The 18,394-nt window shown below is 36.6% G+C and overlaps 1 protein-coding gene across 1 annotated transcript; it reads left to right on the forward strand.

Annotated features, from left to right (window-relative positions):
* The first annotated feature begins 1,277 nt into the window (after positions 1-1,277).
* On the forward strand, positions 1,278-18,147 carry chdh (choline dehydrogenase). The gene is made up of 8 exons (XM_007237005.4): positions 1,278-1,360; positions 3,926-4,722; positions 6,507-6,658; positions 8,027-8,156; positions 9,823-9,957; positions 10,303-10,445; positions 13,699-13,801; positions 14,989-18,147. Exons 2-8 carry the CDS (start codon positions 3,993-3,995, stop codon positions 15,405-15,407), a joined length of 1,812 nt encoding a protein of 603 aa, XP_007237067.3. The 5' UTR covers positions 1,278-1,360; positions 3,926-3,992; the 3' UTR covers positions 15,408-18,147.
* The last annotated feature ends 247 nt before the right edge of the window (positions 18,148-18,394 follow it).

Consider the following 18,394-nt stretch of genomic DNA (forward strand, 5'->3'; position numbering starts at 1 on the left):
TAGCTAGTGTTAAAGCAGGAACAAGTCAGAAAGAAACTCAATAATATATCCAAAATAAAACAATAAAATAAGTGAATCTCTGAACCCAAAAGTCTGTGTAAAGTTCCTTACAGCACTTTCTCATAAGTTTCTCACTTTAACTCATGAAGTCTCTCAGTACATCCTGAGAGCATCTCTACAGCACAGTGTGTGAAGGTGTGTTTTTGATCTCATTTATAGACTGTAGCTCCAGTAGGTGTGCTGGGTTAGTGCTGGAGATAAAACTAGATCATTTAAAAGCTGTTTTTGCATCTACAGCTCTGTTTAAACTATAATTTAACTATTCAGTTGTTTTATGACCTGATTTCTAGAGCAAAATTTTAAATGTAAAATATATATAGTCACACACCTATAATAATAATAATAATAATAATAATAATAATAATAATAATAATAATATACATTAAATCATATATAAATATATTTCACATTCAAACATTAACAATATTACTCAAGTGGTTATTAAACGTTTCATTTCGTATACGTGTATAGTTAATAATTCAAGGGAACTGATGAAAAAAGCATTTACATTTACACCCTTTACATTTTAGTCGACTAAATTTAATGTAATTTTAGTAGACTATATTCTTATGACATTAAGTTGACTAAAACTAATTCGACTAAATTACTGAATTGTGACTAAAACTAAATGCTATTTTCGTCACAAAACTATGACTAAGACTAAATCAAAATTTGTTGTCAAAATTAACACTGGTGGCAAACCTGCAAGTAGATAGCTTACAGTTGTTGTAACATTGTTTGGTTTTAAATTGTTTTATCATCAATTTATAGAAGTGTTTCATAAAATTGTTTGATGAAATGGTTTCATAAGTATTTTTATAGAGTGATTGAAAAGGCTGTTTTATTTGTTTATCTATTTGTTAACTGGAAAGAAAAATAAAAGGATAATATGCAATATGTGGTTGCTACATTCATTCAGGCTGAAAAAAATGACAATATTGTAAGTAATCCAAAGTAATCAGATTACGTTACTCACTTGAAGTAATGTAACTGATTACGTTACAAATTACATTTTGAGTGATGTAATCAGTAATCTGTAAGGGATTACATTTTAAAAGTAACCTTCCCAACACTGCATATATATACGCGGTTTAGGCACACTATTTAGTGCGCTGCGTGGTTTAGGCGCACTATTTAGTGCGCTGCGTGGTTTAGGCGGACTATTAAGTGCGCTGGTGTGCAGTTTGGACGCACCACTGTATTTTTTCAGTAAGTGAGAGGACTCTGACCCTGGCTCCGCCCCCAAAGATACAACCACCGACCACAAACAACCGACGGAAAAAAAGGTTTTCTGCTCTCGGTAAGTTACAGTTTATCTGCAGGAAACTTTAGTTTTTGGTGTATTCCGCTCAGCTGCGCTGTAAATGCTGTCAGAATAAGTATGTTACTGTCGGTACCTGCTGGTACTCGGTACTGTCAGCGAGTATGTGTGTGAATGAGCCCTGCGGCTTCTGCAAGTCTTAAAAGCCTACTAACCTAACCTAGTAACCGAGAAAGGGAAAGTGCCTGGAAAAGTGCGCTAATAACATTGACATTTAAATAGTCACTAAGCTTTTTTCTGTCTAAAGAGTGTGAGGAGTGGCTGACATGCTTGATAACCTTTGCTTAAATTATAAAGTCCAAAAACTTTTAGCTAAATGGTGGAATGGCAATCATTTTGTGAGATAGCAGTGTCCAAAAACATTTGGTTAAATGCTAAAGTCCAAAAACTTTTGGCTAAACTTTGGCTGATCTAGCAGTGTCCATAAATGTTGGTTAAACATTGCCTGATAAAGAACTGTAAAATAAAATGTTGGCTATATGCTAAAGTGCAAAAACATTTAATTAAATGGTGGTATACCAATACTTTGGCTGATCTAGCAGTGTCCAAAAACTGTTGGCTAAACTTTGGCTGATATAGCAGTGTCCAAAACTTTTAAATAAACTTTGCCTGATGCAGAAGTGTAAAAAAAAGTTTTTTGGCTAAATGGTGAAAGGCCAATACATTTGTCTGATATAGGTTAGCAGTATCCAAAAACATTTGGCCAAACTTGATAAGAACTGTTTTTGGCTAAATGGTGAAAGGCCAATATATAGCAGTGATATATCAGTGTCAAAACGCTATCTAAATGCTGAAGTCCAAAACCCTTTGGAATTACTTAATGATTTGAGAGCATTAGTTGTGTAGTGAAGTTGTGAAGAGCTAGAGTTGGTATACAGTGAATAGTCCTGTTTGGGTAATGTTCTAATCCATATTATTGCAAGAATTACTCAAATAAGTAAAGAAAATACTTCAAGAAAAAATTAAGATCATTCAATGCAAAACATTTCAAGAACTGTAAAGAGTATCCCCAAGTCCATGTGCCACAAAGACCATCAACAACATACTGATGAAATTGGCTCTCATCAGGTCCACCTTAGAACAGAAAGAGCAAGAGTTTCCTTTGTTGTTAGAGGATAGGTTTATCAGAGTTACCAGCCTCAGAAACTTTAAGTTAACAGCACCCCAGATAAGAACACCTAATACTTTACAGAGTATTTTAGTTTATTTATCACTTTGAAATTACTACACGATTCCTTATGGGTTCCTTCATAGTCTGTATGACTTCAGTATTTAGTTATACAATGTAGGAAAAAAAAAAAAACACTGAATGAGAAGGTATATCTAAACTTTTGACTGGTACTGGATTTTACACAGTGACCTCTACTGACCTTTACACTAGAGCTGTGTAGAATTTTGTCTGATGAATTGAAGTAAATCCCTTCAATGATTAACTAAATATGCAGATGTTCTCTGAATGTGGTTTATGCGGTTATCTGTTGTTATCTGTTGACCTGAAATGAACATATTGTGACATGCTGTCTAGTGTCTACACAATACAGTGTTTCTAAGTGATCAACAGGTGTAGGCTAAACATTTTAATAGTTAACAACCCCTGGACACAGTTTAATAAAGGACAGAACTGTGACCTTCACTGTGAGGTCAACAATACAGCTGTACAAACACCATATGTGAAAACAGTCACAATCTGTTTGCTGGAATAACTTATTATTGAATATTGACTTGATTGTATATCGAGCAACCGTGTTCAGAGAATGTTATCATGGTGAATTCTGCCAACGGTGTGTGATATCAGAAGAAATAGAATAATTTACATTCAATCAGAAACACAAACTATTACGTACAGAGGACAAGTGTGTTACTTTTTTTTAAACATCTTGTCAGCAGATAAGAAGATAACACTGGCACACATTTAGATATTTTTATCTAAAAATACCACCCACAGCCGCATTCTCTAATTATCACCTATCACCTAGTCCTGATTTAAATAGCTATTCAAAACTCAGTATAGATAACATTAATTATCTGATACACTTACAGACAGTACAAGTCTAGCACCTCACCTTTAATATAATAAACGCACAAACCTTCTCAAAACTCAGTATAGATAACATTAATTATCTGATACACATACAGACAGTACTAGTCTAGCACCTCACCTTTAATATAATAAACACACAAACCTACTCAAAACCCACAGAATCACAGCTATCCTGTTTCACTCCAGTTTTAACCTGTGTTGGATTATCATCCTGCAGCATTAATTTACTACATTTTATAAAAGTGTCAAACCACATAACCAACATAAAAAATGCTGTTTCATTTTGCACAGCAGCACAGGGAGAAAATTAATATATACTTGTGAGAGGAAGCTGTGTTTTCATTCTTAATATTTTGCTAATTACTTACTTTACTTTTAGGGGTACTGGGACTCTTTTTAGGGGTGTTTGAGCCCTATTAAAAAGGCCAAGCAAGGCCCATATGAATTTTCTGTCCTGCCAGAATTTACTTACCTTGTAAAACCTTTTTTTTTTTTTTTTGCAGGACTTTTACTCAGTTACAGAGAAATTAGCCCCTTACGGACCTTAAGGACTCAAAATCCTACATTGTAATGGTGCATGTCCCCCGTTTGGCACGGCTGGCTTTAGGCCTTGGCAGGCATGCCAGTGTAGTACCAGCCTTGCCATGTTCTTGTTTAAACCCACAGCACAGGCACAGACACTACAGCACTGTCTCAGCTAGTCCGAAAAACCCATCCTTCAGCTATGTCATCGTGGGGGCCGGGTCTGCGGGCTGTGTGCTGGCCAACCGCCTATCAGAGAATTCCTCAGAGTCTGTCCTTCTCTTGGAAGCAGGGCCTAAAGACATGGTGCTGGGCAGCAGACGGCTGTCGTGGAAGATCCACATGCCAGCAGCGCTGACCTATAACCTTTGTGACGATAAATACAACTGGTACTATAACACACTACCCCAGGATGGAATGGATGGCCGAGTGATGTACTGGCCCCGTGGGCGGGTGTGGGGTGGCTCGTCCTCCCTCAATGCCATGGTGTACATCCGAGGGCATGCAGAAGATTACAACCGCTGGCACAGGGAGGGGGCTGAGGGCTGGGACTATGACCATTGCCTGCCGTACTTCCGGAAGGCGCAGACCCATGAGTTGGGAGCCGACCGTTACAGGGGTGGCAGTGGCCCCCTGCACGTCTCCCGCGGGAAGACTGACCATCCCCTGCACCATGCGTTCATTGAGGCTAGTCAACAGGCTGGTTACCCCTTCACTGATGATATGAATGGTTACCAGCAGGAAGGAGTTGGCTGGATGGATATGACCATTTATAAAGGTAGGTCCAGAACACAAAACGACACCTTCAGAAGTCTGCAACAGCATATCACAATACATTACAATCAGATCAATGTAATATATACCAATAATACATTACACAAAGTTGCCAGATTGACAGATTGATATCGTTGCCAGCGTGACATACAGTGGCAAGCGATGACGAGTCTTACTCTGTAGCTGATGAGTGTATATATACTTTAAATTGTCCATAATGCATGTCTGTGCATATTAAGCTAGTGGAGGTGGTACATTCCTTAGCTTTGGTTAGTAGCCTTACTGAAGCTCAGTGATTACCTGTTCAGGGGAAAAATATCCAGTTCACCGTTGTCCATGGCTTCTGGATGGAGAGATTTATCTGGATAGGGGTTTTATTGAAAGATGAGAAGCTGGAATTAAAACAAGCTGAAATATATTTGGTAACTTAGGCAGTTTCAAAGTATATAAGTGAAGTAAGACTGTAGGGTGACTTTTTTATATGGTCTACGTGAGTGGCCATCAGTGTATTGGGGAGGGGTTAGTGTATGGGGAAATGTGTAATCCAATACTTCACACTCTCAATATGATCCACGTCAGCATATTCACATAGTCACATATCACTCTCCTAGCTCTGATCTTATAAGGAGTGTCTTACTAGTAGTACATAAACATGGATATCATTAGCATTTTGTTCAGATTATTATCAGTATTGGCCCAGTATTTAATATTTAATATTTAAACCCTGTATTTTGATTTAAGCTCATGATTACACCACTAAAACACATTAGAACCTTAGTAATGAATCAAAATGAAAATGTTGGTCCAAAACAAAACATGTGTCCGAAGCCTGAATACCCCTTTCACCTCTGAAAAATGTAAATAGCCTAAATAATTGTTTGTATTATTTCTAAAGGAAAAAGCTATTACAAATACAGTATAATCATTTTCATTGATCTCTGAACATTTTTTTTTACATCCCAGCAGATATTTCCACAATGTACCATACATTTACCTCAGCAGTTCTATTGTAATCATTAATTTACCTCAGCAGTGCTGTTATAATAAATAATTTACCTCAGCATTGGTGTTCTAATCATTGAAGTGCCTCATCATTGCTGTTCTAATCATTAATTTACCGCAGCAGTGCTATTCTAATCATAAGTGTACCTCAGCAGTTCTATTCTAATTAATCATTTACCTCAGCAGTGCTATTTTAATCATTAATGGGCTTCAGAAGTGCTATTCCAATCATTAATGCACATCAGCCATACTATTCTAATTATTGATTTACTTTAGCAGCGCTATTCTAATCATTACTGTGCCTCAGCAGGGCTATTCTAATCATAAATGTACTTCAGCAGTGCTGTTCTAATCATTAATGCACCTCAGCAGTGCTATTCTAATCATTAATTTACTTCAGCAGTGTCATTCTAATCATTGATTTACTTCTAGCAGTGCAATACATCTGCTGAAAAAGATGCTAATATTGGAGGAAACACTCCAAAATTACTTAAATTATATTTTTCAGTAAAAATTATTTAGTCTTTTTGATAATTTTTTTGTGCTTTTTTGCCATATATATTTTTTACGTTGCCAAATGTTCGATGTCTCCCTAATTGTCACCTCAGCAGTAAATTTTCTAACTGAGATCATCATTTCAGGGTTTTGCATTGCAATGCACATTTTTTAAATGTCACATTCTTAACACACCCTTCCTCTGAACCCTCTTTAACACCCAGAGCCATGTCCACTTCCCTCTTCGGCTGATCTCTTTCTTTAAATACTGCTTTTCTTTTAACCCTGTAGGCAAAAGGTGGAGCACAGCCAGTGCATACTTGAGGCCAGCTCTGTCCAGACCCAACCTAAAAGCTGAAGTCGGGTGCCTGACCACACGTGTCTTATTTGATGGGACCCGAGCAGTTGGAGTGGAGTACCAACAGAATGGACAAACAAAGAAGGTAGAACTTAGTTTAGGGGTCATGGATTAGTAGCAACATATTACACTAGTGAGTTTGTGACCAGGCTGGCCAGATTGTAACCAAGCACATTTCACAAATGAGCTAAAAGTGACTGTGTTGACTGTGTGAGCTTTGCACAATACAGTGTCTTATAGCTGGTCTCTATTAAAAATGTATATAAGCATTCTCCTTTAAGTAATAAAGTACCACAAAATAGCACAGTACTGAGATATTGAGTTTAAAAAAATGCTTAAAATAAAAATAAATTAATTGAAGTTCTTAGGATAATCTTTTAAAACTACATAACTACATACAATAAAGGCATTCATTCATTTATTCATTCATATTTGTTGTGCCTTGTCTTCTAACTAACTGGCCTGTAAGGAATATTTCAGTGAGATCCCTAACTTATCATAATCATTGATCATTTAAGAATCAGTTTACCTGCTTTAGTTTTGTCAGTAGTCCTAAACTATCACCAACTGGTTCTATCTGTTATTCATGAAGGATCTGCTAATATTTTTAAACATTGTTAAACAGGCTTTTTAAACAGGCTTTTTATCTGGGATCGGGGATATGTAAATTAGAAATTTGATCAGCACGATGTTTTATGTATAAAAAAAATCAAAACCTAGATGCTTCTGAGAACCAATAGTCCTCGGTCACAGGATTCTGCAGTTCATTATTCGGTCTTTACGTGGACCTACAGAGCTTGCACATGGCTGCAGGAACTCATTAAAACCTATGATGCATGATATGTGCTGTAATTGCCAGTTTTTGTAGTGTATTGTTTTACTTACATTATATTTGTAGAATGTGTAAAACTAATGTTAAAACTTAATACCTCCAGCTGAATACTCTTCTGGAGGGGATACTCACTTTAGATAGCACAGAACACAGCAGAGCTAACAAACACCACTATCCACACAATACAAAAAATACTGTACATTTGGTCAGGGTTAAATGTGGTCCACACAGTCAGAAAGCTAAATGAGTTACATCCAAATTGTTTAGTATTTTTAATAAACAGTGTTTAGGCATTCAGGTGCTGAATAGACCTTTTTGTATATCAGTCTTGATTGCAAGTCTTTTAACCACATGTTCTTCTTCCTTATCAGCATTGTGGTCATCAGCAGCATGGTTTCATATATGTAAGAGTTTCTGCACTGCAGAGGAAAACAAGATCATTGGCTGATTTGAAATTCAGTGACATTTCCTTGCTAATCCCTTTGATCTGTGCACGTCCTGTTGCTCTCCTAATCTCACCGGCATTACAGCTATTTGAAAAACAAATTACTTATTGCTTATTTGCTTTTACTGCTGTAAAGGGATATCATGCATGTGTGTGCATTTGTGTTTTTGCCTCAGGTATTGGCTGACAAGGAGGTCATTCTCAGTGGTGGTGCCATTAATTCCCCACAGCTTCTCATGCTGTCTGGGGTTGGAAACGCTGACGATTTGCAAAAACTGGACATTCCCGTCGTACAGCATCTTCCAGGTGACCTTTGGGGACCTTCCACACTTCATTATCTTCTCATATACCCAGAGACATCTTATAAAAACAAAATAATCCCATTCAATATTATATAGTTGCTTTAGAATATTTTATAGTATAGTTTTTTCACAGTTACTCTGATTATTGCTGATTTTAGTCCCATCTGAAAACAGCATGTTTGCCAGTTTTACATAGTAAAGATTAAAGAGTAAAGATTCCAGAGATTAAAAATAACCTAATGTTATATTAACCTCTATGTAGCTTGCATGATTGTGGATGGCACATATGACTTACTTAAATCTAGAACATCTTTAGGCAAGTTATTTTGTAGTGTAACCTTTGGCCTACCTATGTTTTAAAGAAAATATGGCAGCTAATTTTCTTTTTTTTAATCATTTTTTTTCAGATATTTTATAACATCTGAAAAAAGAAAAATAAATGAGACAAAACAATAAAACAGACTAACAGTCTAACACACATAAAAAAGCCCCCCAACCACAAAGCTGGAGAACATAGCAAAATATTTTTTAGGTAGCTGGTGGAGGTCAAATTGAGGTCTGAAAGTCCTAACATTGTGTTCTTTCCTACACTCTGTAATGAATGTCAGTCAGTGACAATATTTCTATATATAAAAATATTGGAAATGTGTTTAAACATCGTATGATTGTTAAACATTTTTTATTTCGACATATATACAGCTCTCAATAAAAATAAAAGACCACTTAAAATTGATTTTACGAAATTGAAAACCTCTGGAATATAATCAAGAGGAAGATGGATGATCACAAGCCATCAAACCAAGTTGAACTGCTTGAATTTTTGCACCAGGAGTAAAGGCATAAAGTTATTCAAAAGCAGTGTGTAAGAATGGTGGAGGAGCCAACATGCATGAAAACTGATTAAAAACTAGGTTTATTCCACCAAATGTTGTTCTGAACTTTTTTGCATTGTTTGAGGTCTGATAGCTCTGCATTTTCTGTAATTTCAGCCAATTCTCATTTTATGCAAATAAATGCTCTTAATGACAATATTTCTTTTGGAATTTGTGAGAAATGTTGTCCGTAGTTTGTAGAATTAAAAAACAATGTTTATTTTACTCAAATATAAACCTATAAATAGCAAAATCAGAGAAACTGATTCAGAAACTGAAATGGTCTTCCAGAGCTGTATATATATTTTAAAATTACAATAATCACTTTATTACCATAGTTTAATGTATAGTTTCAATGTTTTATGGTCATTTTCATAACAAGAATAAAATATCGCTTGTAGTTTGTCTCAGTAGTTAGCTAGCTTACTAACTTTCCTGTTCTACCATTAATGATGCAACAGACAACAGAGTCCACATTTTTTTATACAATAAACCCTAAAGTTAACTAGTAATCAGTTAGCAGCAGTTAGGTTGCTATACTTCTTTACTGCTTCACTGCTATAGCTATATATCTGTATCGGGTGCTTGAAGGGTTGTCCCAGTTCTTTTATTAGGGGGAGGATTTCACCTTTTCCCCTCGTAACTCTGTTTCAAGGGAAAGAAGGGTTATATTTAAAAATAAGGGGTAGGGTACAAAGGAGAAATAGGATTGGACCGAATTGTCCTGCTGTAATATTGAGTCACTATGTTTGAAGGTGAATAAACTTGGTAAATTTCCATCTGTGACTGTCTGTGCAGGAGTTGGCAGCAATCTGCAGGACCACCTGGAGCTATATGTCCAGCAGCAGTGTACTCAGCCCATTACTCTGTACAAGGCTCAGAAACCTTTCCATATGATTAAGATCGGCCTGGAATGGATGCTTAAGTTCACAGGTAAGCGGACATGAGGCACTATAACCAGAATTTACCTTGAAACAGACACATTCTATTTTATACATTTTGCCTGTAGCTCTGTAAAACTTTAAGTTTATTAGGTAATTATTTGGATAAAAATATGAGGAATGAAAGTATGTAATGTAAAAGATAAATGTCCAGGTAATCCTGTAGGGGCTGTATGAAAATATTAGGGGCTAAAATTCCTAAATGGGTTGTAAAGTACCTGGAATTGACCGAAATCTTCACCACCATCATGAGTTCAGTTTGAGAAATGCATATTTGCTGTAGGTTTGCATAAAATTGTTGATTATGATTCTGTATTAATGTTTTTATCCTTCCCAGGCTACGGAGCCACAGCTCACCTGGAGAGTGGAGGCTTCATTCGGAGTCGCCCTCACGTGACTCATCCTGACATTCAGTTCCATTTTCTGCCCTCGCAGGTCATCGACCACGGCCGTGTTAACTCCAAGATTGAAGCCTACCAGGTTAGTCTTATTGCAACAGATGAGTTAATTGGCGCACAGCTTCTTTCAGCTCGTTTTTTTTGTTGTTATTTTTGCACTTAAACTATTTTAACTCATCCAAGGCTTATTAAAAGTATGTTTTATCAAGGGGGCCAGTGATGGGAGTAACGGTGTTGAAACAAATGGCGTTACTAATGCCGTTACTGTGCGTTACTTTAGCCACTCAATTGACTTTTTTTTTTAACTTTGCACATACAGACAAAGGCACAAGTGTGTGTGTGCGCTGTGTATGTGCGTCACAAGGGAGGAGAGGGTGGTGGGGGTGAGTAACACAAAAGTAACGCAATAGTTACTTTTACTGGCAACTAGTTACTTTTATAGTGGAGTAACTCGGTTAGTAACTAGTAATTATAACTAATTACTTTTTCAAAGTAACGTGCCCAACACTGAAGGGGACATCTGTAAAATGTATAAAGGTCCATTAAGGATAATATTTTCTGTAGTAACTCATATCAGATGTTAAGAAAACATTAGTTTAAGCATCAACCGCTCTTGTCAGCTGACCTTCGCTTCAATATGTTCTTATGTGAAATGTGTGGTACTTAATGGAAATCTGTAATGAGTGGGTTGTGGCTTCCGAATCTGCCCACCGCCATTTAATCTTTCAGTCCCGTTTCCATACTCTAGGTTGCCAAGTATAGACAACATCACGCTAATAGAGTACTGCAACCATTGAAATAGGCGAGTTCTCCACACGTACTCACTGAGCTTCAGTATGGTTACTGGGTAATTTTGGACTGCTGTAGCCAATTCACACACTCTCTTTCATTTATTACTGATTATTCCTTTAACATTAGTGTCCTTAGTGATAAATCTGGGCAATGTGCCAGGTAAAATAGGACGAAGGTTATTATTTTTGTGGTCAAATGGTCGAAAAAGATGCTGGCTCTCTGTTTTAGTTTTGACTGAAGCAAAGGTAAACCAACAATTAGATTTTTTTTTTTATTTTACAATCCAGAATGTGTTTAGTAGGTAGTGGAGTATCACGTCTCGGTATGCACACTTGGAGACTGAATTGTAGCTGTGGACCAATTTTTCAAGAAATGTATCTGAATATGACTGGAATTATCAGACCACTGCTTAGTTCTGCAGAAATCAGTAAGATTTCACGCCAGTGTCAATATAATATTTTCAAAATATGATATAAAAAATAAATAAATAAATAATTAGGCCTCTTAATGTGAGAGAGTTCCCTGACCAGCTGCATATATACCAGTTGACCAACCACAATCATATTCGCACTATATCAGTGGAGATGTTCATCTGGATAGGGGTTTTATTAAACGATGAGAAGCTGGAATGAAAACAATCTGAAATAAAATAAGTAGTAACAAGGCTATTTTTAAAATGTACAAGACTACAAGCTCTTTTAGTTTTCACATCCTCATGCAAGATGCAAATGCATAGCACACTTTAGTTAACAATAAAAGCAGTTCTCATTTGACTGTGGCAAAAAAAAAGTCAATAGACAATGCTTTTTTTCAAAGCTGGCTAAATATGTTCCACACTGTAATTCCACTGTATATTGTGTAAACCAGTATATGCAAAATACGCAATGTATCATATTCAAACATGCTACGGCAATCTGCGTGGTTCCAGTAGGTTACTGTCAGCTGGAAACTAAATCACTCTGCCGTCAGACAGATGCAAATGGTTACAATATTGTAACAGGATGAGCATGTACCTTATTAAAAAGAGGCACCTGGCAACACAATAAGTGTGTTTGTAATAGTGGAGCTATATGATTATATTAGCATTTCTGATCACATTCTTGTCATTGCCAGTGTTTATACAGCTAGATTTTGGTTTGGACAACATAATGTCCCCCAAAATTATTGTGATTAAATATAATATACAGCTCTGGAAAAATTAAGAGACCATTTCAGTTTCTGAATCAGTTTCTCTGATTTTGCTATTTATAGGTTTATGTTTGAGTAAAATGAACATTGTTGTTTATTCTATAAACTATGGACAACATTCCTCCCAAATTCCAAATAAAAATATTGTCATTTAAAGCTTTTATTTGCAGAAAATGAGAAATGGCTGAAATAACAAAAAAAAATGTACAGCTTTCAGACCTCAAATAACGCAAAGTAGTAATATTTAGTAGAATAACTCTGGTTTTAATCACGGTTTTCATGCATCTTGGCATCATGTTCTCCTCCACCAGTCTTACACACTGCTTTCGGATAACTTTATGCCTTTACTTCTGGTGCAAAAATTCAAGCAGTTTAGTTTGGTTTGATGCTTGTGTTCATCCATCTTCTTCTTGATTATATTCCAGAGGTTTTCAATTTGGTAAGATCAAAAAAACTCATAATTTTAAATGGTCTCTTATTTTTATACAGAGCTGTGTATATTGTCTTTTTAAGACCATTTTATACCTGTAACAATGATGATATAATTTTAAAGACAAATAAACTTTACATATCTTAAAATAAAAACACTGTTTCATACAAACTAGCAACTCATCCTTGTTAATGCTCCTAACATAATGCGCAATATTGAGGTCAGCAAAAATAATTGCAGTCATACACTGCCTGGCAAAAAAAAATTCACCACCAAAAAAATGGTCACACACTAATATTTCTGCAGTGTCACAAGATTTATTTCAGTCCAGTGTTGCATTAATTTTTTACCAAGATCTTGCAGCAGCATTGATGATGATAGATGAATCTGACCACTGCACAAAGCAGCTCTTCTCCATCCAGCACATCCTAAAGATTCTCAGTGAGGTTAAGATCTGGACTCTGTGGTGAACTCTCTCAATCCATGTGTGAAAATGATCTCATGCTCCCTGAATCACTCTTTCACAATTCCAGCCCCATCAATCCTGATATTGTCATCTTGGAATATGGCCGTGATCTTCAGGGAAGAAATACAAAATCCATTGATGGAATAACCTGGTATATATTCAGTATATTCAGGTAGTCAGCTGACCTCATTCTTTCAGCACATACTGTTGCTGAACCTAGACCTGCAGAACAACTGCAGCTTCATTTACTTTACATTTACATTACATTTACATTTACGTAAATTCAGGTGGCCACTTTTTTGGAGGGGCCAGGCAGTGTATGTAATGATTACAGTCCATATGTATTGTATTAGTCGATAATGTAATTATCATGACAGGCCTACAAACTTCACTAACTAACGTCACTCTACTAACGTCAATCAACTGGAACTGCTAACTGTTCTTTTCTATGAATTACAGGTACATGTGGGACCAATTAGGAGTACGAGTGTAGGCTGGTTAAAACTGAAGAGCAAAAATCCGCATGATCATCCTCTTCTCCAACCAAACTACCTCTCAACCGGTAAACTCTCTCTAAAGCTGAACATCCTCCTTTTACTATTGTTGATGTTGTCATTTTACTGCTGAGATATAGAAGATGATCTATTGAACGGGAAAGCTTAAAATGTTTATGGCATATCCATCAGAAAAAAACAGAAAAGTCCTGTAATTCTTACGTCAAACAGGAATCGTCTGAAAGTGATAGCAGTACTTTTTTAGAAGTGTGGTTTTATTAATGAGTATTTATTGAAAGTTTCTTTCATTTAAAAGCTTTATGGCAATATAATTTAAAATTTTTGAATTTTTACAAAACAAGTAATCTGATCACTTGGTATAAATTTAGTTTCATCTTATTTTTTTAAAATATAAAATACCACAACAATCATCTTGCACAATGCTTCACCCATCTACTTAGCATCCGTTCATACCATAGCAACATCTTTACTGCATAGCAACAACCTCATGTGTGCTCATGTGTATTTCACTTAGTATGCATCCCAATTTGTTGCTATATATCATTGCTAACAACTTAGCAAACTACCTAACCAATGTAATGTTGGGAAAATTACAGATTGAAACTTATATTATTATAGATTTTAGTTCTTAATATTTTAAAGCAAGCAAAATGTTTTTTTTTTTTTTTAATCTTGGGATGGACCAGTGATAGCCGTTCCACAGTTTGATAATCACTGTTTTAAAATATTTGATAATGGGGCACCGAGTGGTCCAGCGGTCTAAAGCACTGCCACTATGAGCAGGAGGTCGCAGGTTGGAACCCCAGCTCATGCAGCTTTGCCATCAAGCTGCCGGTGCTTAGAGGGAGCAAAATTGGCCCTGCTCCCTCCAGGTGGGTAGATGGCGCTCTCTCCCCACATCACTTCTAGGGTGATGTCAGCAGCACAGGGCGTCTGTGAGCTGATGTACCGGAACCGAGTCGCTGTGCTTTCCTCCGAGCGCACTGGCTGCTCAGTAATGCTGCATCAGCAGCAGCTCGAAAAGAAGCGGTGGCTGACTTCACGTGTCCGAGGAAGCATGTGTTAGTCTTCACCCTCCTGGTATGTTGGGGCATCACTAGTGATAGGGGGAGTCCTAATGAATGGGTTGGGTAATTGGCTGTGTAAATTGGGGAGAAAATGGGAAAATTTTGAAATAAAATTAGAAAAAATATTAGTTTACATATTGAGTTTTTCTGATTACTCTGTATATCAGATATCGACGTGTGGGAATTCCGCCAGTGTGTGAAGCTGTCCCGTGAAATCTTCGCCCAGAAAGCCTTCGATCCCTTCCGAGGCCCTGAGGCCCAGCCGGGCCCTGCCGTCCAATCAGATGCCGAGATCGACGCCTTTGTTCGTCAGAAAGCCGACAGCGCCTATCACCCGTCCTGCACCTGCAAGATGGGCAGGTCTTCTGACCCCATGGCCGTGGTGGACCCCCAAACACGGGTCTACGGCCTGGAGGGTCTGAGGGTGGTGGATGCATCCATCATGCCCAGCGTAGTGAGCGGAAACCTGAACGCCCCGACCATTATGATCGCAGAAAAGGCAGCAGACGCCATTAAAGGTCTTCCTTCTCTCCACGATCCTGACGTACTTGTATACCAACCAGCCAGCCTGGAGACACAGAGGTAAAACTACTGTTGCTGCTGCTGCTGTGGAAGAGCTGGGTCCAGGATGAGCAGTGTGGGGAGTACTGGGTGTAAGGGAGTCATCGGCTGAGTTCTGCTCATTAATTCTGAGATGTTTTAATATTGAGTGAACTTTAATGATCTTTTTATTACCTTTTTTAAAAAGCAAAAAGGGGGAAAAAACCTAGGCAGGTTTCTTCTGGGCCTTGAATGAATCCCTGAAATCCAACAGTTAGATTTGAATTGTGATTAAAGCTGCGTTCCAAAGTTTAGGCTGCATTCAGGGGTCAAGGTGTAGAGCTGGTCTTTAGTGGGAGTGTCCTACTATTAAGACTTCATCTTAATAGCCTTTTACTCACAGATATAACACAGTTTAACCCTTTCAGACCTGAATTATGTGCCAGTTACAGAGTGATAAAAATAAAAGAATGCTTTCTGTTTTTAATGCACACTAAAGAAAACTTTTATTAGAATATTCTAATATAAAATCTATTTAACATTTTTATCATATTAAGAAAAAAAATATGAAATTGCTTTTGACGTTTTTTTTTTATATTTGATGTTGACCTGAACAGTAAAACCAACAAGTTTAAAAAAGGATTTTAAATCACATAAAATAGTTTTAAAAAATAGCTCTTGCTTTGCCTCATTGGCTCAAGTGCTGCCATGCCCTAATGTCTGAGTGGAGGTTTTTCCCAGTGCAATTTTTTTTTTGGTGCAAAGCTACTGTTTCATTGGCTGGTTCATGAAATGATGATTGTATTATATGCAGGGTCTGAAAGGGTTAATGAGATTTTATTTCAAGCTTTTACATTTCTTCAGAAATCATTTAGAAATGGTTTTAAAACATTTTAAAATGAGCCCTGCTTTATTTTGTGCCAAATTTTGTGGTGCTGTTTTTTTCTTTTTGTCCTTCAAATTGATTCATCATGCGCAGAGAATTGTGGGTGTCTGAGAGCTGCAAAATATGCATCAGTTGCGTAATTTATATCTCTCTAAACATTGACTGCATTTCCCGTTTGTACATAGTGGGTCCTTCTCTTTGGAACCAAGAAATGCCAAGAATTGCAGAACACTTGGCTGCACCTTAGACTTTGGAACGCAGCTAGTGTTCCGACTGAAACTGTGGTTTTATCTATTGGGTTAAAGTTTTCCAGCATCTTTTAAATGTTATAAATGTCCTTTTATCATACTAATACTAATAGAGGCAAGTTTAGTTCATACGGTACCTCATGCAGTTCCACAGTATTGACTTTACCAAGGAAAGCAGAATTAATCATATTACTTGGAATCATGGTTTTCTTCTAGAAAATGTCACTTTGGACCATGTCTTATTTAAGGGGTACTGAACTTCCTTTACTGATGATATATTTGCACTGCTTCAAAATGTTTTTAAAGTTCTGAAAAAAGCCACAGTACAGTCATTTATTCTAGACTCACACTAAAATAAACTTTCACCGCTTTCCAGCCTTAATTATTCACTGTTTAGTCTTGTTACATCCTGTTATGTAACAAGTTTCTCTTATTACACCTTTTTAAAGCACCTCATTCAGTATTAGGAATGAAAGCACAGGGTGTTTCATACGAAGTTTGGTGTTTTTGTGTGGGTTATAAAGAAACCGACAGGAATGTGTTCAGAAATGGTGATGTCCTAAATACTTATAATACTCTATTTTATGCAAACTGTTAAACACTGCCACGTAGTTTGTATGCACAAGTGACCCAGCACTAATATAATAATAATAGCTGCTCTGTGGTGTGCCTGTCCCTGAGCATTGAAGAACAGGGGAAGGAGATTTATAATAATAATAATAATAAAGTATACAGAAACACATAGTCAAAATTAAACAATGGGCTGTGATTACTGAAATACAAAGTGCTGCTATAAAAAAGGTGGTTTTAATGTTATGGCTGATCAGTGTATGTCTCAATGTTTGAGAACAACCTTCTTATGAATCTATCCAGTCTATAAATGTTTGACATGCAATATAGAACTACAACAATTTTTCCGATATGGAGGAGGTTTTAATGTTATGGCTGACTGATGTATGTCTAAATGTTTGTTGACACCCCTTTAATGAATCAATCCAGTCTGTAAGTATTTGACATGCAATATAGAACTACAACTTTTCTCCAGAACTACAACTTTTTCTACTGCTCCTGTGTGGTCAGTGGATCACAGTATACAGTGATTGTAGAGAAGCAAGGTCTTATACGGTCTTAATGTTATGGCTAATCAACGTATAAGAATATCTTAATGTGACTGTATGTATACTAACATTTCTGCCTGTGTGCTTTGGAATATGGAATGTGTAACGCTGTGCTTCGAACAAGGAGAGAGAGATTAAATATGCAAATGTTTATTGTTTACAAAATATTGATTTTATTTTTCTCCATTGTTGGTGATCTATCTGTACCAGCATGTTTGTTTTTCTTTTCTGTACACAGTTTGTTTAGTTATAAAATAATCCAGGCCAAAACGAACAAGAAAGAAAAGCGTACAAAAACAAAATTGTCCATCGGTACAAAACTGACAGTGCTGGGCGAAGAGCTACAGGACAGGTTTTGGACTAGCTGGACTAAAAACATCAAACAAAGAATAGAGATTTCAAGTTCAAGTACACAAAATCACTATATGAAAATAAACATTTTCATCATACTTTTTATTTTATTATTTTTACATCGTCTCTTTCGTCATTGTAACAGATCATGACAAAATCCTAATAAAATTTAAATTTCTGAAAGTGTTTTGTTTTGAAATTGTGTAATACCACACACCCCTTCATTTACTTCAGGATGTAAAATAACCTGAATGCAGCAAAGACATTCTGGTTAGAAAATGTATCTGAAACTGAAATGTTTGCAGACTGTTTGCTTGTGAATGCTTGTGAAAGTGTGTTATGGTCCCCTGCCTGACGGATATACCTGGGATTGGTGAATTGTGGTTTTTTTTTATAAAGAGAAGAAGCTAGTGCATTCTAATTCTAATCA

The sequence above is a fragment of the Astyanax mexicanus genome, chromosome 12 (genome assembly GCF_023375975.1).
Source record: "Astyanax mexicanus isolate ESR-SI-001 chromosome 12, AstMex3_surface, whole genome shotgun sequence".
Lineage (NCBI taxonomy): Eukaryota > Metazoa > Chordata > Actinopteri > Characiformes > Acestrorhamphidae > Astyanax > Astyanax mexicanus.

Coding starts and splice junctions, on each gene's coding strand:
- chdh (XM_007237005.4), top strand. CDS start 3,993: ATGGTGCATGTCCCCCGTTTGGCACGGCTGGCTTTAGGCCTTGGCAGG. Junction 4,723..6,506: donor GGATATGACCATTTATAAAG/GTAGGTCCAGAA, acceptor TTAACCCTGTAG/GCAAAAGGTGGAGCACAGCC. Junction 13,802..14,988: donor ACCAAACTACCTCTCAACCG/GTAAACTCTCTC, acceptor TCTGTATATCAG/ATATCGACGTGTGGGAATTC.